Source organism: Trichomonas vaginalis, chromosome I (assembly GCF_026262505.1).
Source record: "Trichomonas vaginalis G3 chromosome I, whole genome shotgun sequence".
Lineage (NCBI taxonomy): Eukaryota > Parabasalia > Trichomonadida > Trichomonadidae > Trichomonas > Trichomonas vaginalis.
In genome coordinates this window covers 20,707,261-20,731,646 of record NC_067203.1, presented here as the reverse complement: position 1 = coordinate 20,731,646, position 24,386 = coordinate 20,707,261, and the positions used below count along the sequence as shown (strand labels likewise).

Here is a 24,386-nt window from a genome sequence, read left to right as displayed (position 1 = left end):
ACTATCGAACGGTAAAAATATAATTTTTTAATACGGTTGAGGTGTTGGATTTGGTTGCCAACTAGACTGTGGTGCAGGTTCAGGCTGTTGTATAACAGGAGCTTGTTCTTCTGGTTCAGGGTCTTTAGGTATAATACCAACAACTGACCTACTCTTTTACCAATATTTTTGACTCCGTTCCAAATTCCTCTTCCGACAGATTTTATTCCATTCCATATACCTCTTCCAACATTTCGAAAGAAGTTTCCTATTCTTCCAAAGAAACCCATTTTACTATATGTAAAAATCTAATGTCCGCCTAGTCTCTTACGTTTCCTGTTGAGTTCCATAGCATTCTTTAACTGGAGCTCATACATTCTGTTTCTCCTCTGGTAGAAAACATATTCTGGGTCAACTCCTGTGTTCGCGTCATCTGCATAGAGTTGTTTATATCCCACTTCGGGGTTTGTATAAAACTCTTTCCATCTCATATTTGCATACCATGGTGGTAAGCCTAACGCAGCGTCATTTGACATGGCAGTTTGCATTTGTACATCTGTTGGCACTTGACCATAGTTTGCCATTGCAGTTTGTATTCTAACTTCATTTGGAATATTCTCTGGGTTTGGTTGTCCAGGTTGCTGTGCATTTGCTAAGTTCTGTGCGTCCATTTAATATTAGATAAAAATATCTCTTACGAGTACATATACTGAACATTTGCAGGCATTGGTTCATCTTCATATTCTCTGTACTTTTCTGCCACGTCAAATAAATAAATGACACAATGGAAAAAACCTAAAACAAGTAGTCCTATTTCAAACCACATTTACTTACTAGTAAAATTTCTTTGTTATGACACTTTCTCCAGTTTATAGGACCTCTCTCATATTCTATCTTATCGTATCTAAACTCATAGTCATGTATGTCCTCTAACCATCTCATGACACTTTCCAAACCACTTTTATCGGATGTAAAGTAAAAGCATGGATGGTTATGTAAAACGTCTAAAGTTTCTAAAGAGTCTCTCAAAGTCCAGTCTACTTGGTATTGAAAATCCCATGTGTTATAGAACGGCGGGTCTACTATAAAGAAAACATTTTCCTTGTCTTTATATTTTTCATACAACTCTGTCCAATGACATCTCACAAACTCTATACCCTCAATATATTTTTCTATGTCCTCTTTGAAAACATTTGTATAGTTAAGATATAAAACTTTTGACATAAGTGTTTCAATGTCATGAACTCTTATAGCACCACTATATAATAGTCTAGCAGATATACTATCCCAGTCTATATATTCTGCTTTTTTCAAAACCTCTCTGACAGTATTTTTCTTATCTAATGGTATACGTTCCATCTTACCTATAGGTATCTTTTCTTTCAACTCACTCAATATTTTGTTTGTGTCTGGTATATGTTTGAGACGGTTCATATAGTTGTCGAAGTCATTGCATATAATCTTTGAGTCTGGGAATATTGTATGGCACAGATGGGATATATAGAAACTTCCACCGAACAAATCTACAAATGTTAGACCATTCGGTAGTTTCTTAAGTTCTCTCAATAGAATATCTTTACATCTACTCTTATTTCCAAAGAAGGGTAACGGTGGTTTTGTAAAATTCATTTAAAAATTTTGATAAAATGTTTTCCTGAAAAGTGACAGAAAAGCGGTTTTTGACAGACGTTTTATTGTGACTTCTTCGTAAAGACTTTGTTGAGATTTCTTCGTAAATGAGTGTAAATGACCCAAAAATATATTTTAGGGTAGAAGGTTAGATATAACCTCTTTTCTAACCTCTTTTCTACCCTCTGAATTTTCATGAATTTCTTCGTAAAGACTTTGTTAAGACTTCTTCATCTAATTTCTCATGAACTTTCTTGTCTATGTTTTGTTGAGATTTCATCGTAAAGACTTTGTTGAGATTTCTTCGTAAATGACCTAGTAGTATATTTTTGGTGTAAATTTCATGAAAATTCAAGAGGTGAAAAATTAGGTGAAAAAACAGGTTATATCTCACCTCTTCACCTAAAATATATTTTTGGTGTAAATTTCATGAAAATTCAAGAGGGTAGAAAAGAGGTTAGAAAAGAGGTTATATCTAACCTTCTACCCTAAACATTATTTTTGGTGTAAATTTCATGAAAATTCAAGAGGGTAGAAAAGAGGTTAGAAAAGAGGTTATATCTAACCTTCTACCCTAAACATTATTTTTGGTGTAAATTTGAAGAAATCTCAACAAAGTCTTTACGAAGAAGTCTTGACAAAGTCTTACGAAGAAGTCTTGACAAAACATTTACGAAGAAATCTTGACAAATTCAAGAGGGTAGAAAAGAGGTTAGAAAAGAGGTTATATCTAACCTTCTACCCTAAACATTATTTTTGTCTGATTTTACGAAGAAGTCTTGACAAAACATTTACGAAGAAGTCTTGACAAAACATGAAAACATATATAATTTGTGAAAAGTGAAACATTATATAATGTTTTCGACCAAGAAGACTAACAATTTTCCGAATAAAAACTTCATTTATACTAAACATCTTCAGGGCTAGAAGGCACGAAGTGCCTGGAAGCCCCACTACCTTTTTTTTTTTTTTTTTTTTTTTTTTTTTTTTATAAAATCGATGTACAGAAAGTCACGTTATTTTGTCCAAAATCCGAAACGGAGAAGCGTTCAAATTTTGATTTTGAGATTTGCAATGTACTCTATTCCAACTCACAAGATACTTGTTGTTGGAGTTTCAGGGACAGATGCCTGTCTATCGATATCTTTATAGAAGAAAATTTATCATTCTAATTTAGGATAGGGTGTATCAGTTAGTTAAAAGATTCTTCAGGAAAACAAAATTTCAATATTTAAACTTTTAGAATTCCTTTTTTTTTCTGGAATGCAAGGAAAACGTCACTTTTTCTCTTCATCAGATTTCGAATGAGTTTGTTTTTATTCCCTTCAGGGTCAAATAATGACTTTAAGCAAGAACGTCTTGCAGAATCCAAGTCTATACTTTTAAAACCAGTAAGGGAAATATTTGATGCCTGTTACAATTTGCTTGGAAATCAAAAGAAAATGAAATTAGTTTGTTTGCTACGATGTTTATTAGAAATGCCTATTACACCAGATTATGCAGCTGTTGTTGGCTGGTTTGCAATTAATAATCTCATTCCTTCACCAACATTATATTTATATTTTAATTTATTACTTGAAAAGAAAGACACGTACTACGGTGAGCAATGTTGCATTGCAATGGCACAGGAAATACTTCTATATGGCTATAAATTTCCTTCATTTTTAGAATCCGTCGCTACAACTCCAGGTTTTCTCTATAGAAGACCAGATTTATTCATTGCTATTAACCAAGTTCTCGAAACATCCGTTCCTGTTGACTCATACGTTTCACGAAATCATTTTGCGATTCCAACTCCTCCAAGACCATTCCAAATCCCAGCAAAACCACATTTCAATCTTTTACCTATCTCCAAGAGTCCACACGAGCCTCCAATGAAGGCAACTCTCGAAGAAGTCGTTCAACAAGCTTATTTAATGCAAGAAGAGCATCGCAGGCACTATTTAATATCATACGTTTTAAATTCACCAATACCAGATATTTTACGTGAGGCTCCGAAAGTTCTTCTCGAAGCCATTTGCGTTTATGCAAAACATCTCATTTCCAACGCAATTACAGATGGCAAAGGCGTTCTCAGATGGGAAAGGTGTAGTTACCATCTTCAGCTCCATCAAATCGGTATTTGGATTGGTTTACTTTCGATATCTCGCGGACCTCCGCCTCCTCTTTATTATTTAGACATGCACAAGCTATTGAAAGAATCTATACGTCTCGGGTGTTTCCAAGAAGCCGTTATTTTGCTTACAGGTTACTATTCTCGAGCGAGTTCGATTTATCAACTTCCGAATCCATATACAGCCGGCCTTTTGGAGATCATGGCCGCAGTTGTCAATTTCCCAGGTGTAAGACATGACATACACCAGGCTGTTGATAACTTTGCATCAATGTTAAATACGAATATACAATTTTTTTATAACAGACCAGTCGACATCGACCCAACATCATTCGATATGCATGCTGTATTCCAAGTAGATCCAGACACACACGAAACTTTCCTCGCTCCAAGGACAAATTCTTCGATTTTATCAGAAAACCCTAACGACATCTATAACTTCTTTAACTACGTTCCCAATGTCTCAAACTTTCCTCGTCAATACGCACAAATGTTTGAAATGGCAAATTTTGTCAGAAAATATTATTTTATTGGGGAAGGCCACTCAATACAGACACCAAAACTGGGTATAGCGCCTGCACGATTAATCAACATGATATTTTCTCTATCAATGGCCTCCAATCCCGTACTTTCTAAATCCGCCGCAAAAATCTTACGACAGATCCTTATTGACTATCCCGCGATCATCGATGCCAACAGATTACGTTATGCCTTCCCCAACCACACTACAATTTCCACTCTTTTGGAAGCAAATAAATTAGATTTGACATCTCTCAACAATATTCTATCTGATATCCTCGCCAGTCGAGATTTAGGTCCTTCCGCCATATCCCTTATCCACCGGACCATGCCATTGATCTTCAAAGCCCACAGAAAGCATCCAGAAATTAATTTCACTTCACTTTACATGTTAACGGGCATGCAACCACCAATGGACGATCCTAGGCTTCCTACACCCGACCACGCGTTCATTCCTCTTCTCCGATACTTTGTTCAGTTTTGCAGATCTGGAGATGAAATCTCTAAACAAGAATTCATTTCCAAATTCGTTCCCGGTTCTTCTGCGCAAGTCACTGCCCTTATACAACTTGTTTTGGCCAGTGTCGACGAAGACAGCAAGGATTATTCCGCAATAGACTGTTACGCGTCTGTTGTTCCTTTTTTGCCTCAAAAAGTTCTGACAGAGTCACTTTTGCCAGGCTTATTCAAAGCTTGTGAACTGATGAACCCACATGCTGTTATCACACACCAAGGCGCTATCTTCAGAGTTGCCTGGGAGACGTTTTCCGCTTTGGAAGATTTGCATCCACAAAGATTAATTTCCTTCTTCATGCATTACGGGCCGGGAAGCATGCCAGGGTTCGCAGCTTCATGGATGCAATTGGTAATACACCCACACGTATTCCCTGTCTTAATTGATAGTGCTGATCCAACTTCACTTCACTTTTGTTTACGATATTTGGTCTGTATATTGAAATTGGCGGTTAACATGCCCGAGTCATTCTACAGGCCCGTAGTTTGTATATTTACAACGTTATGTGATGAATTTCCAAGTTTTGTTATTTCATATCATTGTTTACTTTTAGAACACATTCCTCCGAGAGCTGTTCAACTGAGGAACATAATATTGAACACTTCTTTGAACCAGAGCTCTTTGGCGCCTCCGCCAATCGGAATAACATTTGGTTCTTCACAGGAAATGAAAGCTCTCAAACAAAAAATTGAACCATTTGTTTTGGACAGAGTCTCTCAAAATATTGATGAAAATGTCTCTGAAATTTGTGATCTCGTAAAAGTGATTTCACAAACGGATTCAAGTGTCGTATGGCGCATTGTTTATTTCTGCATCGCGTATTGGTTGTCTAAACACGACGCATTTAATAATCAGGCACAAATTTTGGAAGTTTTCATCGGTTTTGTCAGAATTTCGCCAATTTTCTTCTCAATTATTATGGATCATGTCAGATATCGAAATTCACACACAACTTTCTGTCAGAATGTTTTAGTTTCGATTTTCAGTCGTTTGGGAGATAATTTGAAAGAACAGATGATTCTTGAATTGATAAGAAGACATCTTTGCGTCACAAAGCCTCCTGAATCACTTCACGAAGTGTTTGAACACCTGTGGAAGAATGAGCAGGAACAGGTTCTTCAAATAGGAATGAAATCAATGAAAAAGGAAGAATTTTTAGAAATTGTAAGAATAATTATTGGTCCAACAGTTTAAATTATATTTGTTTTTTTGTTTAATAAATTTGTTTGTAGATTTGTTTTTGATATAAAATTTAGTGTTTAGTATTTAGTTATTTTTTTTCTTTTATCTACCCCTACTTAGAATGATCTATTAAGGGTGCACTTACCACTTTCTGACATGCTCTCATAATACCCTTCGTTTCCATGAATTTCCGGATAAGGTTATTTTTCCCGATCGAAAAGTGCTAATAACTCTCCATTTATTATGTATTTTTAAAATATTTTGAGTTATTATCTGTCCATAGCCTATAAAGTATAATCTATACTATTTTGAAAGATTTTGGAAATGGTAACGGCGTCGAAATTGCATAATTTGAGCTACTCATAATTCGGTCAATATTGCATTGCCAGAGCCCAAACTTTAGTATATTTATAGGTATGAACTTGTCAGCATATTCATGGGCAAGAATCCTAAAAAGCAAATGTTGAGTTTAATTTCAAACCTTAGAAGCGGGGTAACCTAACCAAATACTGATATGTTATTCTACCGATCATATATTAAATCATACTGCATATTATTTGTTCAAATTTAATAAATTATTAATATGTGAAAAATTTACTATTAAGTTCATAAAAGCATTATAAATCATATAGCTTTAACGATGTTATAATAAAGGTTCTACTCAAAAGAACTAGAATGCATGTTAGAAGGAAATTGAATTGTAATTTGTACTAATTTTCTTATTTATAAATTGTATTTAACAGCTTGGAATCGAAAAAAGCGAAGTGCATAACAATTATTTCTTTCTGACTATAATAGTAACAATATGCTTTTTTAAAAAATCAATCTAAAAAAACATAAATACATGAGTTACAATACTAATTGTAATGATGTTTGTTATTGGCAAGCCATGAGAAAGAATATTTTCAAATTATTCAAATAAATAACTATATGATTTACCATAAATATACCGGCAATGAACTAACATTTACCAATCGTAAATATACATGCAGTTTAAAATGAAAATTAATTTCAATTATTCACATTTCAATACCTGAAAGATGTTTCTAAAAATGACAAGTTGAGCGAGATACGCCTTAATATGTCAATCATGAATACAGTATTAAAACTCCAAAAACTTTCATTTTTAGAAAATGACGCCAAACTACGTAATTTTTGGCGCCATATTTTAAAAATGAGTATTTTTGGAATTTTAATGACATATATAGTATATGCATGCAATTAACTTTTATTTTTTACTTGGTGCAATTGGCTATCTTTATTCTAATTCAACAAGCAAATAATACGATAAAATCACAAAAAATGTTAATTTATCATACAACGATAGTTTGTACGAATGTATTCACATGAATGAACAAAATCATAATAAAAATTCAAAGTTAAAAATACCCTCAATTTTTAACTTTTGCAACTCCAAAAACCAGGTGTTTTTCCAGAACTACCATCTAGGATGAGTCCTAGGAGCTATAATTCTAGGGTTAGATGATACCCACTTAGTACTTTTATTTGTATATGTTTTAGTGGAATTTGGTGAGGGGTCATGAAATTCGTATCTAATTTGCTATCATCTAAGCTGGTAAAAGTTAGAGAAAGCAATTTACTGGTTGTATATTACAAATATACCTTGTAATAGAAAATAGAAGTGTTTGTGATTTAAATTCGCTCAATTAGCTCGAGAATTTGTTTTATATCCATGACAAACTAACACAATCCTATTTATGTGATTGCCAATCTGTTCCCAAAATATATCAGCATGAATATATATATATTGATATTATTTGCAATTTCATCATTAAATAGTACTTTTTTTTTTCTATTTTTAATTTAGAAATAGTATATTTATATGATAGCGACACAAGATTTTAATTAAAAAATATATGTTATCGATCATCACACTCAAATTGAATTTCAAAAATTTTAGAATTTTTCAATTTCAATATTGAAAATATATTTCTTATATCATAGCGATTCATGTTATAATAATATGGAGAAAAATATTGTTTTAAATCTAAAATTTAAAATGAATGATTGGGCATTACATTAATCCAATTTATTGTTTATTTGTTAATCTAGTGGAAACAATTAATATTTTGGAGAAACAAAAATTTGAAATTTGAAATTTTGAAAAAAATGCATGAATCGGTAATTAAACATTGATTTATTAATTTATTAGCCATGCTTTTGATGTTGGTCTTATTCTTAAGCCGAGTTAAAGAATTAATTTTTCCAAATCGTGTTTGACATTAACACATATAGATATATCAGGAAAAAAGGTATCACTTATCAAGTTATTGGTTTTTATGTATCTCCTAACTTTGCCTCGTTCTGAATACAATTCTAGTTAACGAATTTTAAATAACTATATGAAGAATACATCATTTTGGTTTTATTATTATTAAAATGATATATATTAGCTATGTATATGCTTGTAAGAATATTATTCCGTGAATTGGAAACAGAAAAAATAAATTTAGACAGAAAATGCATATCTTTAAAAAATAATATGAAATTTAGCTTTGATATTATTATCCGATAAATATGCATGATAATTACTCCGCAAATAAAATTAGGAAGCAAGTTGTGACGGTTTGGGCGGTTTTCAATGGCCCACAAGGAAGGAAGTATCGTTTTATCAGGCAACAAGAGGTCTTGAAATGAGTAAAGACTGATCACCCTTGAAAGGTTCAAACTTGCTTGCGCGCCGCAGTCTTAAAAATGATATGTTTCACTTCTGGTCGAAAATTTCAACCTCTATGACAATTGTTGGATGAACAATTGTGTAGCGGATGAAATCTGAGTGCGGCCTGGGCTGCAGCATCAATCTTCCCGGCATCTTTACCGCAATCATCTCTTAGATTGCACACAAAGTTGCGAACGAGCAGTTTTCTATGCGGTAAAGATGCCGGAAAGAGAGAGCCGTAGTGATTCTCTGCTGCAGCGTCAATCTTCCCGGCATCTTTACCGCAATCATCTCTTAGATTGCACACAAAGTTGCGAACGAGCAGTTTTCTATGCGGTAAAGATGCCGGAAAGAGAGAGTCGATGTGAGGTTCTTTTCGAGGGCTCCTCGACTGAGACACTGTTCCGCATTGATAACTTGAACGCGGAAGTTTGACCGACAAGAGTGTATTGTGCACTCCTGACGGTCGCAGTGTCTCATTCTGGGAGACATTGCCTCTGCATGTCTCCCAGAATGGAACAATGTTCCGCATTGATAACTTGAACGCGGAAGTTTGACCGACAAGAGTGTATTGTGCACTCCTGACGGTCGCAGTGTCTCATTCTGGGAGACATGCAGAGGCAATGTCTCCCAGAATGAGACAAACTTCTGCAATCAGAATGTGATTGCAAAACTTTGACCGACAAGAGTGCATTATGCACTCCTGACGGTCGCAGTGTCTCATTCTGGGAGACATTGCCTCTGCATGTCTCCCAGAATGGAACAATGTTCCGCATTGATAACTTGAACGCGGAAGTTTGACCGACAAGAGTGTATTGTGCACTCCTGTCGGTCGCAGTGTCTCATTCTGGGAGACATTGCCTCTGCATGTCTCCCAGAATGGAACAATGTTCCGCATTGATAACTTGAACGCGGAAGTTTGACCGACAAGAGTGTATTGTGCACTCCTGACGGTCGCAGTGTCTCATTCTGGGAGACATGCAGAGGCATGTCTCCCAGAATGGAACAATGTTCCGCATTGATAACTTGAACGCGGAAGTTTGACCGACAAGAGTGTATTGTGCACTCCTGTCGGTCGCAGTGTCTCATTCTGGGAGACATGCAGAGGCAATGTCTCCCAGAATGGAACAATGTTCCGCATTGATAACTTGAACGCGGAAGTTTGACCGACAAGAGTGTATTGTGCACTCCTGACGGTCGCAGTGTCTCATTCTGGGAGACATGCAGAGGCAATGTCTCCCAGAATGGAACAATGTTCCGCATTGATAACTTGAACGCGGAAGTTTGACCGACAAGAGTGTATTGTGCACTCCTGACGGTCGCAGTGTCTCATTCTGGGAGACATTGCCTCTGCATGTCTCCCAGAATGGAACAATGTTCCGCATTGATAACTTGAACGCGGAAGTTTGACCGACAAGAGTGTATTGTGCACTCCTGTCGGTCGCAGTGTCTCATTCTGGGAGACATGCAGAGGCAATGTCTCCCAGAATGGAACAATGTTCCGCATTGATAACTTGAACGCGGAAGTTTGACCGACAAGAGTGTATTGTGCACTCCTGACGGTCGCAGTGTCTCATTCTGGGAGACATTGCCTCTGCATGTCTCCCAGAATGGAACAATGTTCCGCATTGATAACTTGAACGCGGAAGTTTGACCGACAAGAGTGTATTGTGCACTCCTGACGGTCGCAGTGTCTCATTCTGGGAGACATTGCCTCTGCATGTCTCCCAGAATGGAACAATGTTCCGCATTGATAACTTGAACGCGGAAGTTTGACCGACAAGAGTGTATTGTGCACTCCTGTCGGTCGCAGTGTCTCATTCTGGGAGACATGCAGAGGCAATGTCTCCCAGAATGGAACAATGTTCCGCATTGATAACTTGAACGCGGAAGTTTGACCGACAAGAGTGTATTGTGCACTCCTGTCGGTCGCAGTGTCTCATTCTGGGAGACATTGCCTCTGCATGTCTCCCAGAATGGAACAATGTTCCGCATTGATAACTTGAACGCGGAAGTTTGACCGACAAGAGTGTATTGTGCACTCCTGTCGGTCGCAGTGTCTCATTCTGGGAGACATGCAGAGGCAATGTCTCCCAGAATGGAACAATGTTCCGCATTGATAACTTGAACGCGGAAGTTTGACCGACAAGAGTGTATTGTGCACTCCTGACGGTCGCAGTGTCTCATTCTGGGAGACATTGCCTCTGCATGTCTCCCAGAATGGAACAATGTTCCGCATTGATAACTTGAACGCGGAAGTTTGACCGACAAGAGTGTATTGTGCACTCCTGACGGTCGCAGTGTCTCATTCTGGGAGACATTGCCTCTGCATGTCTCCCAGAATGGAACAATGTTCCGCATTGATAACTTGAACGCGGAAGTTTGACCGACAAGAGTGTATTGTGCACTCCTGACGGTCGCAGTGTCTCATTCTGGGAGACATGCAGAGGCAATGTCTCCCAGAATGGAACAATTATTCCGAATATTTTTGAGAATAAGCACATGAGTGTTAAGTAACATATAAATAAAATGTTTCCTTTTGAAATTTAGTATATTTCAAATTGTGATTCAAATTTAGATGATATTTTTAGATTTACATGTGTTATTCTATACATATAAAATTAAAAATGAACATCTGAACCTTGATGATATTCATTAATGAATTCTTGATAAGAATAGAAAATTAATATTTTTAGTCGCGAAGCATGTCAAAAGTGCAATAAAAGTATATATACATGCACATAATATGTTCATACTCAAAATATTACTTTATCATATACGTCCATCTTTGTCTTTAGCATTGATATCTGCTCCATTTGAAATAAGAATTTCGGCTGTTTCTTTACTATTAGCGCTGGCTGCATAATGAAGAGGGGTACATTCATTTACGTCTTTAGCATTGATATCTGCTCCATTTGAAATAAGAATTTCGGCTGTTTCTTTACTATTAGCGCTGGCTGCATAATGAAGAGGGGTACATCCATATTTGCCTTTAGCATTGATATCTGCTCCATTTGAAATAAGAATTTCGGCTGTTTCTTTACTATTAGCGCTGGCTGCATAATGAAGAAGGGTCCATTCATCTTTGTCTTTAGCATTGATATCTGCTCCATTTGAAATAAGAATTTCGGCTGTTTCTTTACTATTATCTCTGGCTGCATAATGAAGAGGGGTCCATTCATCTTTGTCTTTAGCATTGATATCTGCTCCATTTGAAATAAGAATTTCGGCTGTTTCTTTACTATTATCTCTGGCTGCCCAATGAAGAGGGGTCGCTTCATCTTTGTCTTTAGCATTGATATCTGCTCCATTTGAAATAAGAATTTCGGCTGTTTCTTTACTATTAGCGCTGGCTGCCCAATGAAGAGGGGTCCATTCATCTTTGTCTTTAGCATTGATATCTGCTCCATTTGAAATAAGAATTTCGGCTGTTTCTTTACTATTATCTCTGGCTGCCCAATGAAGAGGGGTACATCCATATTTGCCTTTAGCATTGATATCTGCTCCATTTGAAATAAAAATTTCGGCTGTTTCTTTACTATTATATCTGGCTGCATAATGAAGAGGGGTACATCCATATTTGCCTTTAGCATTGATATCTGCTCCATTTGAAATAAAATATTCTAAAAGTGATGAAAGATGGAAATTCGGAGAATAAACAAAACATGCGTTGATGTCATTTGTTTGATCCAAGTAAACTAAAAATGATTGAAGATTATTGTATATAGAGCACAATTTTAAATCAATTTCTATGTTGTGTTCATTCATCAAAAATGTGACAAAATCGATATTGTGTGATATAATTGCATATTTCATGCATACATCATCTGGTTTTTGTACTTTCAAGCATTCATTCATAATGTCTTGATTTCCACTCAAAAACGAAAATCTAAGACAATCTGGAGTGATTTCTGATTGAAATTTCGTTATTAAAAACTTAAAACAATCAGCAGATCCATGATAACAACATAATTCAAGTAATGAAATACCTTCATATGAATATGGATATAATTTACTTTTTAATTTTTGATTTTTATCAAATTCTTCTCTTTCTGTAAAAAATATTAATGATATTTTGTCATCATCCATAATAGATCTGTAAATTGTATTTTGATCGTGAATATCAGATGAATAATGAGAATGTTCAAATTCGTTAAAACGTTTTTTCGCCTTTTCATTCAATACTATGTTGTATTCTTTGTAGAAAAGGTAATTAAAAACTTTGTTGATTTTGTTGACCTGATTTAGATGGTATTCGTCAACAATTTGTTTGGCAATCGCTAAATATGACTTCATGTAGCGGTTGTTATAAATTGAAAGTTTGGATATATCATTGATAATCACATCAGGCTGAATTTGATAAGAGTCAATCAGGTTTTGTTTGATTTTTTTGTATATTGCGTTTAATTTTTCTTCGTCATTTGTTTTCAGCCTGTACAAAGTATTGTAGACATCATTATATCCCGCAAAAATCTCCATCAATTTGTCATAATGAGTTTGGTTAGTTTCTCCCTTGGACATCAACCAAAAAATGAGATGTTAAAGACTTTTCAACCAAAAATTTTCCAATACTCCTCAAATTGATAATTTTCCACCAAAAATTTTTTAGGGGGTAGGTTTGATTCAAATGCTGTTCGGCATTAGAATTAAAAATAATCATTAGTATAATAATTACAGTTTTATTGCATTTTTAATAGGCTTCACGCCTGTATAACAAGCATGTCATGAAGCTTTTTGTCAGAATGAATTAAATAAAGTGTAATAATCTGTAGGGTGAATGGAAAACATGCAACAATTCTTTAGGTAAGAAATCAAATTTGATATAATATAAATTCGGGACTTAGTTGGCTAGGCTTGCCCGAAGGGCAAGCTTAGCCAACTTCGAAAAAATAAATATATTATGATTATAGGAAATAAGTTTATACAAATAAATTTAATTGTGAGTGATTAATATTATATTTTAAAGATTATTATGTAAAATAAAGATAGACTTTTAGCTAAATCGAAGTAATTTAGAGAACAATTTGAGATTTTAGAGATTTTTCAAAAGAAATATTGAAAGCAAAGTATTTATTAAGAATTTGTTGTGAAATGAATACACTTCGGTAAGACATTAGATCAGTATGATACTTGACAAAATTGGAGCTGAAGTTTGGTTCATAAATGAAGAATAGGTCTAAACTATAACAAAAGATTGTAATATATTTGAAAATTTAATAGTTTTATTTAGTAATTTGATATCTATGTGATCATAAATATTGATTTAAGTAATAAATTCGAAATTTTGTAATTTATATTGATATCTAAGAGCCCTAAAGTTAAATTCTAATTAAGCATGTGATGACAAAGAACTTGCTAGAGATTTTAAAAGATCTTTGACCTTGTCCATGAATTTCCAGTCTTAGCTGAAAAGTATTTTTATGCTTAATTTTTGAATATTTAGAATGCACTTATGATAATAATCATTATTTTTTATAAAACAAAAATTTGATGATGTGATCGAATTGATAATTTATCTCATATCCTAAAATTTCATAAAAAGTACATCATCATAAATTTCAATGTGTTTTCCATCTATGACCTTCAAAAAAAGTGTTGAAAATAGTTATTTAGGTAGTTATATTGATTCTTTTTTAGAAGGTACTAAAAAAGTGCCGGAAATTCATGGAAACCGAGGGGTCAATATATCTTTATTGTGATTGCAAAAAAGTTTTAACAATAATAAAAGGTACTAAGCAGTGATTTAAAATAACTTCTCCCCGATATAAAAACTAGAATGTCAAAAAATTGAGAGAATGTCAGAAAGTGGTAAGTGCACCCTTAAATTAATCGGGGGTATTATCATTTCCATCTGGAAAAAGTGACAAAATTTACACTTTTCCGACGTTTTGTCAGGGGCGTGAAGCGACCCAAAAATATCGGAAAAGTGTAATTCTCAGATATATGATTATTTTTGCTTTTAATACCGAACAACATTTGAATCAAAAATAATCGTATGTCTGAGAATTATCATTTTCGTCTGGCATCTGAATTATTGAACAATATTATAACTGTATATCTCCAATAAGTTAATAGTCTGAGTATTGTGAAGTTCAATGAATGATATATTTTCAATCAAAGAGAGTTGATAATTAATTCATTAGTAATACAACTATAAGTTTAACCTATAAGCTTCCAAATGTAAAACTTGTTTCAAACTTTTACAGTTTAAGACTCTTTGAGCAAAATTGGAGCATATATTAGTCCGAAAAATAATTGATTTAAATATAGGAATTAAAATTTCTGCATAGTTATGACTATTGAACTCATATTTTGGAATGCAATCGAATAAATGTTCCGAAAAAACATTCTAGCAACATTATAATTTATTTGATTTTTTTAAACTTTAGAATGATGGATTATTTTTGAAGGATATCGTATTGATTGCAATTGTAATATCAATTTTACGTAAAAATTTAAAACAACTTGGGACAATAGAAGAACGTTTTATTAAGGGTCCACTGTAAGGCCAAATAAGGCCCATCGTCGTCCCAAAAATATTGCTCAAGATGGTGTTTTTACTAAGGCCCAAAACTTAAAAAAACACAAAAAAATTAACTTTACTCTTTTGAGATCCTTATCAGATGTGCAACAATTTGATGCAGTATCGCAATTCGAATCCGATTTTTTAATGTAGATGTACTCTAACATTCTTGAAAAAATGCAAAATGATATTAATCAAGCTTTTCATTTCCGTATCATACACGAAACAAAATCATTCATTATACTAAAATTTATCAAAGTTTGAATAATGAAAAAAATAATATCTAAATTTTTACATTGAGTCGGCTATTGATATGGTCAATATTAAATCGTTTAAAAATGGGCATTGGCCAGAATAATACCCACTAAAATACACATTTTTTAAAATTTTATCAATTTGTTTTGGTATATCTTTATGATAATGAACAAAATGCTTATCTTTCATAAGTCTATACATAATTTATGCTGAAACACAAAAAATAACACGAAAATTTTTGGCCAACATTTCAAAACGAAGGATAATGCTTTGAATATATAAACAATAATACTTTGTCTAGAGAATTAAATTTGTGCTATCCAATTGTCAATTCTTTGAATTTTTTATAAAATGCACGATATTCCGGCATTAGCCTCAATAAATATAAACTACATGCATCACAATATTAGGATGTAATGGCATTAAAGCGAATTTCCTAATTTCTTCTCAATTAAATTCCTAGAAAAACTTAGGAATTAATGATTGGAAATAGGTCAGAAAAATTCCTAATATAAAATTTATACTTAAATTAAAATCAAAATTCGAAAATATCTATTTTTCAAAACACGCATCCAGAAGCGAAAAAATTCGAAAAAATCATGTTCTTATAAAACTCGCTGATTTTGCAATTTTTATGTGATTTAAAGTGATAGAATGTATTATCATCTTACTAAAACATATACTTTATTGTTACATTCACAAAATATTAATCAGAACACTAGGAAAAGTGGATTTTCGACAAAAGACGATAACGATTATTTGCAAATCGCCTCTCAATTTTGAGAGACTTTCAATTTTTACAGTGGACCCTTAAAATTGAATGATAACCGATTAATCTATTAAAAATTGAGAAATGCCGAACAATTGACAATAAGTAATGTATTAAACAAAAACAATCATTTAAATAATTAAGAGTACAATAAATCATAAATTTTGTGAAATGAATGATCATAAACAATACCATTAGCTTAGTCAGAAAATAAAAATTTAAAACAACAATGTTTTCACCATGAATTGAAGATATTTTTCTTAAGGGTGCTTTAGTTTACAACTATTCAATTATGTGCATTTAAATGTACTTTTTCTCTTGATAGAATTGATATTTATATGAATAAACATAAATGTAGAATACATTCACCATACTCTATCTTTTCACCTTCTCAAAATCTAAAAAATATCTCGGGAAGAAGACTCACGTGGTAAATAACGTACATTTTTGTAAAGAACGCTAGTGATCCCTTAACCGTTCGATATTGAATTAATTTTATAAGATTTTTCATCATATATGATATACTGATGTTTTTACAACAATTAATTTTGAAACTATATTACCAACGGCCTTTCAAATTCAATTTTAATGCTGAGAGAGTAATCAAAATTTGTGTTAATACAATTTTGCATTTTGTTTACTATTTTCTTTTTTTTATAAAAAACTAATTAATACAAGTCATCTCTTATATTATTGCTCTTAATTTTATTCATAGTTCATCATTGATTAGTTGTAAAGTATTGAATTTTAAATTCACAGCCGTTAGACTGGACATTAAAAACAATTTTATTTTAACTATCCTAAAAATATATTATTTCCAAATAATATAAATTTCTATTACCATTCAATTGGTTTGAGATTCAAATTTCATTTTTATTTAGATGCTTCCATTATTTGCATCTCATTCAGTTTCTGCAGATCCAACCTGCGATTTATATTTAGATTTTACTCCTTACCAAGCTAAATATGATACATTAAGGAGTGATGGCGAACATATCAATAAAAGCTTTTATACTATTTCCTCGAGCCAAAAGTTATGCATAAAGGGAGGATTTTTGATTGGATCCGACGAAAATTACAAGCTTCAAACGACATTTACAAGCGATAAACTTGATGATTCAAATAAAACTGATTGGATAAATAACCCATCAATTGTAATAGATGCATGCAACTCATACAGCGGAATGTACCAGTGCTATACACCATACACTGAAATTGTGTGCACTGATGCTTCTTGTAACATTGAAATCATGTGTATTCCTTATATTCCAACTCATTATGTATTTAAGGGTACTATTAATGGTAACGCTGGATATGATATGCAGGATTACTTTTGGGTAACAATAGCTACAAAGGACGAAGGCGAATTAGACTTATACAGACACGAACAATCTTTTTCATCAACACCCCCAGTTCTTAAATACAAAAATGCTAATCAAGTAGCATTAGTTACAACAGATTCCCTTATTGATGAAACAATAGAAAATGGAAAGGGAACAACAGTTTATACTTTTGAGGATAATAACACAAAGCAGTATAGAACATGGTGGGATTATAAAACAATGTCTGATTATAATTCACACTCCACTGTTAAATACTTTAAGAAGTCTGGTTCCATTAAGTATACTAGCAAGTTTGCTAAATTCATCATCACTGTCGGAAACTACCCAAAAGTTTATTCAAAGGATGATAAAGGTGTAGAAGTAACAACAATGAAATTACCTTTCCCAATTTGGGGTATTGTTTTAATTGTTGCAATCATTGTTATCATTCTCGGCATTATTGGCTGTATCCTTTGCTGCGTTTGCTGCACATGCTGCTGCTGCAATGCATGCTGTGCAAGTTGCTTCTCATGCTGCTGTGCTCCAAGTTCTGCAAGCCCAGAAGATGCAAAGGCTGCAGAAGTTTAAAAATAATTATATAAAAATATTATATAAATATCAAAATTAACATTTTTAATACTTTTCGAATAAAAGAAAAGAATTTAAAAAAATTGTTTGAGATCGAACAAAAATTTCTTATATTTATAGTACAGATAGAATATTTTACATCAGAAAATAATTAACAAATGAAAATTTCAATAAAAATAAAAAATTAATTGTCATCTGATTCATGAAAAACGAGAGAGTTCAAAAGAACGACGGATCCGTAATCAACGGCATGTGTATTATCTATCATATCCTGCAAAATTTCATATTCTTCTTTGAAGGAAAACTTTGAATCCATTTGCGATTGCTGCTTGAGCAATAGGTTGTAGAGAGTCCAAAATAGCAGTTACATCATTAGAATTCATATTAATTGCTAAGTCTCAGACTAATTTTACTAAATTTGTACAATTTTTTTGATCAAAAGTTAGTCTACATATCAAATATTATGATCCGTAAGGACAGACTATCACAATTTAATGAAATGTGACTCAAATTAATGAAAATAAAAATAATTTTCACTATTTTAACTTATTTTAAATGACATGCCACATAAACATTAGTAAGTTACTATAAATATAAGTGACATTTCATAATGATGATTTTGAATCGATCATAATGAAATTAAATATTGTATATAAACTAATAAGGACGATATATCTATTATATTTCGCCTTGTTTTGAAGAGTTATACTATTAGATAAACTAAAAATCAAAATATTTCATCGATTAACATCTTCAAAATGTAAACAAGAAACGAATTATAGCTTTTAGATGAACACATTGTTCCTCTCATTTGGGATTTTGATTGAATCATTTTGTGATTGAACTTTTCTCTTATCAATGATGGCCATAAAAAAATTCTCCAAAAAAATCTGATTTTGGATTCAATGAGATCCAGAAAATTAACAAGATTTTATTTCAAAATCAGATAAAACAATTCATATTGTTGAAAAGAACAAATCGAAAATTTAAGTATGACCACTGTTCGATTGAATTATCAAATTTGAATTTACGCCGATTATTGTTTTTCTCGCATTGAATTTTTTTTTATTTGATGGAGAACCGCGTCTACAAAGTAGGACAGGGCGATACTCTTGTTGGAGTTGCAGTCAAATTTGATACAACAGTATCAGAACTTATGAGGATAAACAGATTATGCAATGAAATTATTTGTCCCGGTGATATAATTGTTCTCAAGAAACCTGAAATAAAAAAGGAGTATCTTATTAACACAGAATCAGAGTTATTGAAATACGAAACATCAATTTTCGGTCAGCTTTGTGCAGATTACGAAAATTTAGCATTTTATCCAGATGCTTCTGATAATTTGATAAATATCAAGTTTTCATCAATCATATCAACATCAATGATCCCACATCCATCTGCTGTTTTCGTTGGACCAAATTATGAGGAAACAACTCCAGATTCTCCATTTATTATTTGCATTAACTACAACGAAGTTAATGACCAGGTTATTTTAATGTTCAAAGCACCAAAAGACAAGCTCCAAGAAGTTACAGCTTTAATCACAAAATATCAACAGGCAGCAAACGATTTTGGCCGTCGTAGTATCAGTATGCCGAACTTAACAACCCTTGCTGCCCACGAAAAACCACTTTTACCTATTAACATTACCGCGCAAAATCCAATTTTAACAGAAAATTTAATAAACCTCATAAGAAGGGAGCTTCCAAAGCGCTACAGGAACAACGACTGGAAGGCCCTATACCAAATGACAGTCGACGGCTGCTCATACAATACATTTTTCGAAAAAACCGAACGATATGAACCAGTTTTACTAGCTTTAAAGACTAATACGAATGAAATTGTGGGAGCATTCGCATCCCGCGGTTTAAAGAAGTCAAAGAACTACTACGGTTCCGGAGAATCTTTTGTTTTCAAATTTGTTGAAGGAGATCTCATTGCGTTCCATTGGTCAAAGAAGAACGAATACTTCATTACAAGTACAAAGAATGAAATAGTTATTGGCGGCGGAGGCTCATCTGCAATTTGGATCGACGGAGAACTCGACCACGCAATGAGTGAGCCTTGTGAGACATTTATGTCTCCTCAGCTAACATCTGTTCATTCTTTTAGATTGTATAATCTTGAAGCTTGGAGTTTTTCTGAACATAAGTTTGACTGATTCTATTATTTATGCGTTTTATTTTTCAATTTTCATTTGTTTGTTTTAAATGTTATTATTTTAATAACAAATATCTATATTACTTTATTTTTTGTGGAAGTTTTCCTACTAGTGCAAATGAATTCATAATTTCATTTTTAACTATAACGCAATCTAATTCTCTTACTGCATAGAAACTATATTCAAAACCATAGCCAAATGATAGTTTCTGAAGTGATAAATATATTCTCCGTTTGCGTTCAATATTTCTATCAGGACTCTCTATTTTTACTCGATCACAGTTCCTCAAGGGTGTCGAAAAAATTTAAGGTTAAGAGTTTCCATACCTTTTTATATTCTGTCTTTTCATAACATGAAATATCTAATAAAATGAATCTTTATGTGCAATTAGTGCTAATATTGACCATTCAATGAAATTCAAAATCAAAGAACTTTTATAATATTATTTTCCAATTCCAATATAAATAAGGACAACTTTTTTTGTAATATCTGAAGTAAAGCATTGGACATGAATTAATATCTTCTTTTTATTTTCATTATTGATCATATAAATTTTTCAAACATTGCATGATGTAAAGACAGGTATTTTTTTTAATTTAAACATGAGATCACTTTAAAAATAAGGAGTTTTAAACTGTATAAGAGATGGCACTAAGAATGCATGAATAATTCGTTATATCTTTATTAATTCACCTTTGAAGTCAAAAACATTAATCAGAAAATAGTCATCATCATATGCATTCTTTCCAGTTTGAGTTATTTTGAAAGCAACAAAATAATAATTAGTTTGAAGAGGAAATTCCTTGATTTCTTTCTTTGAAAAATTATAATAATTATTTTCTAATACAACTGATGTTCCATCTTCTTTGATTCCTTCTAGTTTCCAATTTCTCAACAAATTAGAAGTATAGTATGTAGATCGTATAAAATATGAATTTGGTTTTAATTGATATCCTTTTAGTTCAGCTTTTAACCATGAATTAGGTACATTATTTGTAAAAAAATCATTATTATCATCTGAATAAGAATTTATATCAAAAAAACTTCGATCATTAACAGATGAAGCTGTCATTTCCATTTGAATTTCTTTAGAAACTTTTTCTACAATTTTTCTTTCTACAATTATTGGTGCATACTCAAAACTTATAGATTGATCTGATACTTTCAGTTTATTTTGAGTTAAATGTTTTTCGAAAGATATGAGAGATTTATTGGATATTTCAATATGATCTCTTATATTTGAATGATAATTCTTCAATGTTTCATTATAAATAGTTAATAAGTTGGATTCAAACGAGTTTTCAACTGAAAAATTATAAATTTCATCAAAAAATTTGGATGAACAAAATTGTAATTTGACATATCCAAATAAATCAAATAATGATCTATTCATCTTGCATATTTCTAAAAGGATGAAACTGAGTTTGTCTTCATTTTCAATTTTGAGTTGTTTTGATGTCAATATTTTTTCACAAAATTCAAATCCATTCTTGACAAAATTTCTAATGATTTCTTCTTCATTCAAACAATAAAAGTGTGAAGAAATGTACTCAATGCATTCGTTCATTGCCGTGGAATCATTTTCGAAAGCAAAAATTTCGTACTTTTTAAAAACGTTTTCGTTCGTAAGAGATTCGTCTGATTTAACATGTTCACAATATATTTGTGTTAGAAGTTGATTTCCAAAATATTTGCCAATTTCAAATATGTCATGAAGATGAGACTCGTCTCCAGAAAACTCAAGTTTGCCTGTTTCAATAAAGTTTAAAACGATATCAATTGAATCTTGACATATGATATCGAGATGTGTTTCCATCGATGTTATTGATTTATCAATGAAATACTTTTCTTTGATTAAATCTGAAAAACAAATAGCGGAAGACTTCTTTGTTTTGATGATTCGATCATTAATTTTCATATGAAAAGCACCACATTCAGTAATAACATTTGCACGCTTTAATTCATTGCAAAATTTAGTAATTTGCACCATAAAAAAGATAAATGGCACTTTTCTATTGAATTTTGCCAAAAAATAATGACTGAATTTTTTTTTTCATTGTTAGATGGTATACAAACATAATGAACCTTTAGATGGTATACTTTAATGGAAATGTAATCAAAGGACGACAATTTCGGAAAATTGAAAAATTATTGCTTGATCAGCGATTACATTCTTTGAATAAATCAATTTAGACGCCATTCACAGGAGATAATTCAAGAGTAAGAATTGCAAATATAATTTGATAACATGAGAGTTTCAAAATTTTTTTTTTCTGTTAGGTGCCGTTTTGTAAAAATGAATGATAATGTACCTTACAATTACCAGCCTAATCCAATCAATCAAGCTGATGTAGTTGGGTACGATTTACAAGGAAATCGAAGAATTCGCGTTCGTGTGCCAAAACGCCAAAGAAATATTTTTGATCAATCTCTATCAACGACAGCTGATGCAAAAATCCCAACTAGAATCATAGAAACAGATACGTCCATCGCAATAGAAGTTCCTAAATATCACCCACCTCAAAAAGAACGTGAAATTCCACAACCTTCACAATCTCAACCTTATTCATACACTACTCAATCCCAAAACACCACTACAGAAACAAAAAACAATATCACACCAGAGGGCTCATACGTTAACAGTTATTCTACATTTTCAACAGATGTAACTTTAATCACGAACACAGTTCCACCAGAGCAATCTACAGGAACATACTCGACAATGATGGAAAGACCAAATGGTCCTACACGTGTCAGAGTCAAAGTAAGGAAGAATAAAGACGGATCTAGGACAGTTATTGGTCCTGCACCTCAGAGAGAGCCAAATTCAGCATTTAACAGCTTAGATCCACAATACAGAGATAGAGAATTACCACCACGTGCTCAAAATGACAGAATTGTTGAAGAAATCAACGGAGAAAAATTAAAAGCCATAGATTCACAAGAAGTTAAAACATTAGACCTTAAAGTTAATCATGCAGTTCCATATCAGCATGTTGGAGTATTTAATGCCGTTTCTGGCAAGAAAATTACGAATCCTGGACCAATTCCAGAAAATTATCGCGCAGATATACCTTACAACTCAAGATTTATTGGAAATAATGATACTACAACCATGGATTCCAATACAACTCTCGAATCTCAAACAATTGAAACTCAGGAATCTACAAATCTTTCTGTAGTGTCAAGAGACCTACCAACGTACTGGCAATCCGAGAAAGATATAGATGAAGACTTTATTAAGCTCGAAATCGGTCATGGAACTTATGAATATCTTAATGATGAAATGATTCGCGGAATCAATGAAGAAAAAGAGCTGCAAAGGATCCAGGATGAAGAGAATGAAAAGATGAGACTCAGAGAACTGGAAATTGAAAAACGGGAAATCGCAAAAAGACAACAAGATTGGGAACAGCAAGAAATTAACGAAAGAGAAGGAACTCCATGGATGGATCTATTCAATAATAAGAAATGGATGTTTATACCAAGAAACAGAAGAATGCATCAAGTTCCAATCACTAATGTCGAAGATGACGTAATTAATACAGATGTTTCTTACGATTCTGGCAATTTGACTGCATACGGTATTTATATGCCAGATAATACTCCTTCCTGTCAAATACCAGTTAATAATGAACCAAAAGAAGAAAATATTAAACCTCAAGAAGTTTTGAAGCCATTATACGGTGAAATATCATCAAATGAATACTCAACAACTCAAACTAGTAGTACACGCTCTGAATATCTTGACTTATCTAACTTAAATAAGGTTAGCCAGATAATTCCACTGAAAAAACAATCAGAATCAGTTAGAAAACCATCAGAAGCACAACCCCAGCCGCAACCACAGCCACAACCACAACAAAAGCAATCAACAGAATCATTCAGAAGTAGAAATCAGCAACCTCTTGAAACAGTCACTACAACTAGTGACGAAGAGGAAGAAAAAGTTGTTGTAATTGAAGAGGAAGAGGAGGAAGAAGATTTCCCTGAAGAAGAAGGTGAAGAGGAAGAAAAAATTATTATTATAGAAGAGGAAGAAGAGGCGAATGAATAATCATAATATACATACTTTTGTTTTTTATTTTATTTATAGTTTTTGTTATTTTTAAATTAATATTTGGATAATTTTCTTGTTTTTTACTTGTT

At 32.7% G+C, this 24,386-nt stretch overlaps 8 protein-coding genes and 1 pseudogene across 9 annotated transcripts, besides 5 other annotated features; 4 read left to right on the top strand and 5 right to left on the bottom strand.

Moving 5' to 3' along the window:
• Positions 1-2,596: part of a mobile genetic element that runs on past the window's edge.
• TVAGG3_1021560 (uncharacterized protein) lies at positions 288-650 on the bottom strand (the record flags this gene model as incomplete). The annotated part of the gene is made up of 1 exon (XM_051254837.1): positions 288-650. One exon carries the CDS (start codon positions 648-650, stop codon positions 288-290), a length of 363 nt encoding a protein of 120 aa, XP_051080411.1.
• Positions 790-1,608, bottom strand: TVAGG3_1021550 (phage tail repeat-like family; the record flags this gene model as incomplete). The annotated part of the gene is made up of 1 exon (XM_051254836.1): positions 790-1,608. The coding sequence occupies one exon, from the start codon at positions 1,606-1,608 to the stop codon at positions 790-792; it is 819 nt and encodes a 272-aa protein (XP_051080410.1).
• Positions 2,496-2,596: a terminal%2Cinverted (terminal inverted repeat of Maverick-3 transposon ID:TVAGG3_1021540).
• A 312-nt stretch (positions 2,597-2,908) lies between these two features.
• TVAGG3_1021530 (nuclear-transcribed mRNA catabolic process, deadenylation-dependent decay) lies at positions 2,909-5,979 on the top strand (the record flags this gene model as incomplete). Its single annotated transcript, XM_001303838.1, has 1 exon — positions 2,913-5,948. The coding sequence occupies one exon, from the start codon at positions 2,913-2,915 to the stop codon at positions 5,946-5,948; it is 3,036 nt and encodes a 1,011-aa protein (XP_001303839.1).
• Positions 5,980-6,065: 86 nt separating this feature from the next.
• Positions 6,066-6,098: a mobile genetic element.
• A 2,456-nt stretch (positions 6,099-8,554) lies between these two features.
• TVAGG3_1021510 lies at positions 8,555-9,148 on the bottom strand (annotated as a pseudogene). The gene has a single exon: positions 8,662-9,148. A coding segment is annotated over exon 1 (487 nt).
• A 2,147-nt stretch (positions 9,149-11,295) lies between these two features.
• Positions 11,296-13,159, bottom strand: TVAGG3_1021500 (spectrin binding; the record flags this gene model as incomplete). The annotated part of the gene is made up of 1 exon (XM_001303840.2): positions 11,389-13,137. The coding sequence occupies one exon, from the start codon at positions 13,135-13,137 to the stop codon at positions 11,389-11,391; it is 1,749 nt and encodes a 582-aa protein (XP_001303841.2).
• A 1,248-nt stretch (positions 13,160-14,407) lies between these two features.
• Positions 14,408-14,440: a mobile genetic element.
• A 670-nt stretch (positions 14,441-15,110) lies between these two features.
• Positions 15,111-16,204: a mobile genetic element.
• An 840-nt stretch (positions 16,205-17,044) lies between these two features.
• On the top strand, positions 17,045-18,073 carry TVAGG3_1021470 (uncharacterized protein; the record flags this gene model as incomplete). Its single annotated transcript, XM_001303841.1, has 1 exon — positions 17,045-18,073. The coding sequence occupies one exon, from the start codon at positions 17,045-17,047 to the stop codon at positions 18,071-18,073; it is 1,029 nt and encodes a 342-aa protein (XP_001303842.1).
• Positions 18,074-19,145: 1,072 nt separating this feature from the next.
• TVAGG3_1021460 (negative regulation of peptidyl-cysteine S-nitrosylation) lies at positions 19,146-20,417 on the top strand (the record flags this gene model as incomplete). The annotated part of the gene is made up of 1 exon (XM_001303842.1): positions 19,146-20,237. The coding sequence occupies one exon, from the start codon at positions 19,146-19,148 to the stop codon at positions 20,235-20,237; it is 1,092 nt and encodes a 363-aa protein (XP_001303843.1).
• Positions 20,418-20,513: 96 nt separating this feature from the next.
• On the bottom strand, positions 20,514-22,227 carry TVAGG3_1021450 (protein ubiquitination; the record flags this gene model as incomplete). Its single annotated transcript, XM_001303843.1, has 1 exon — positions 20,911-22,227. The coding sequence occupies one exon, from the start codon at positions 22,225-22,227 to the stop codon at positions 20,911-20,913; it is 1,317 nt and encodes a 438-aa protein (XP_001303844.1).
• A 306-nt stretch (positions 22,228-22,533) lies between these two features.
• On the top strand, positions 22,534-24,294 carry TVAGG3_1021440 (uncharacterized protein; the record flags this gene model as incomplete). The annotated part of the gene is made up of 1 exon (XM_001303844.1): positions 22,534-24,294. One exon carries the CDS (start codon positions 22,534-22,536, stop codon positions 24,292-24,294), a length of 1,761 nt encoding a protein of 586 aa, XP_001303845.1.
• Between the last annotated feature and the right edge of the window lie 92 nt (positions 24,295-24,386).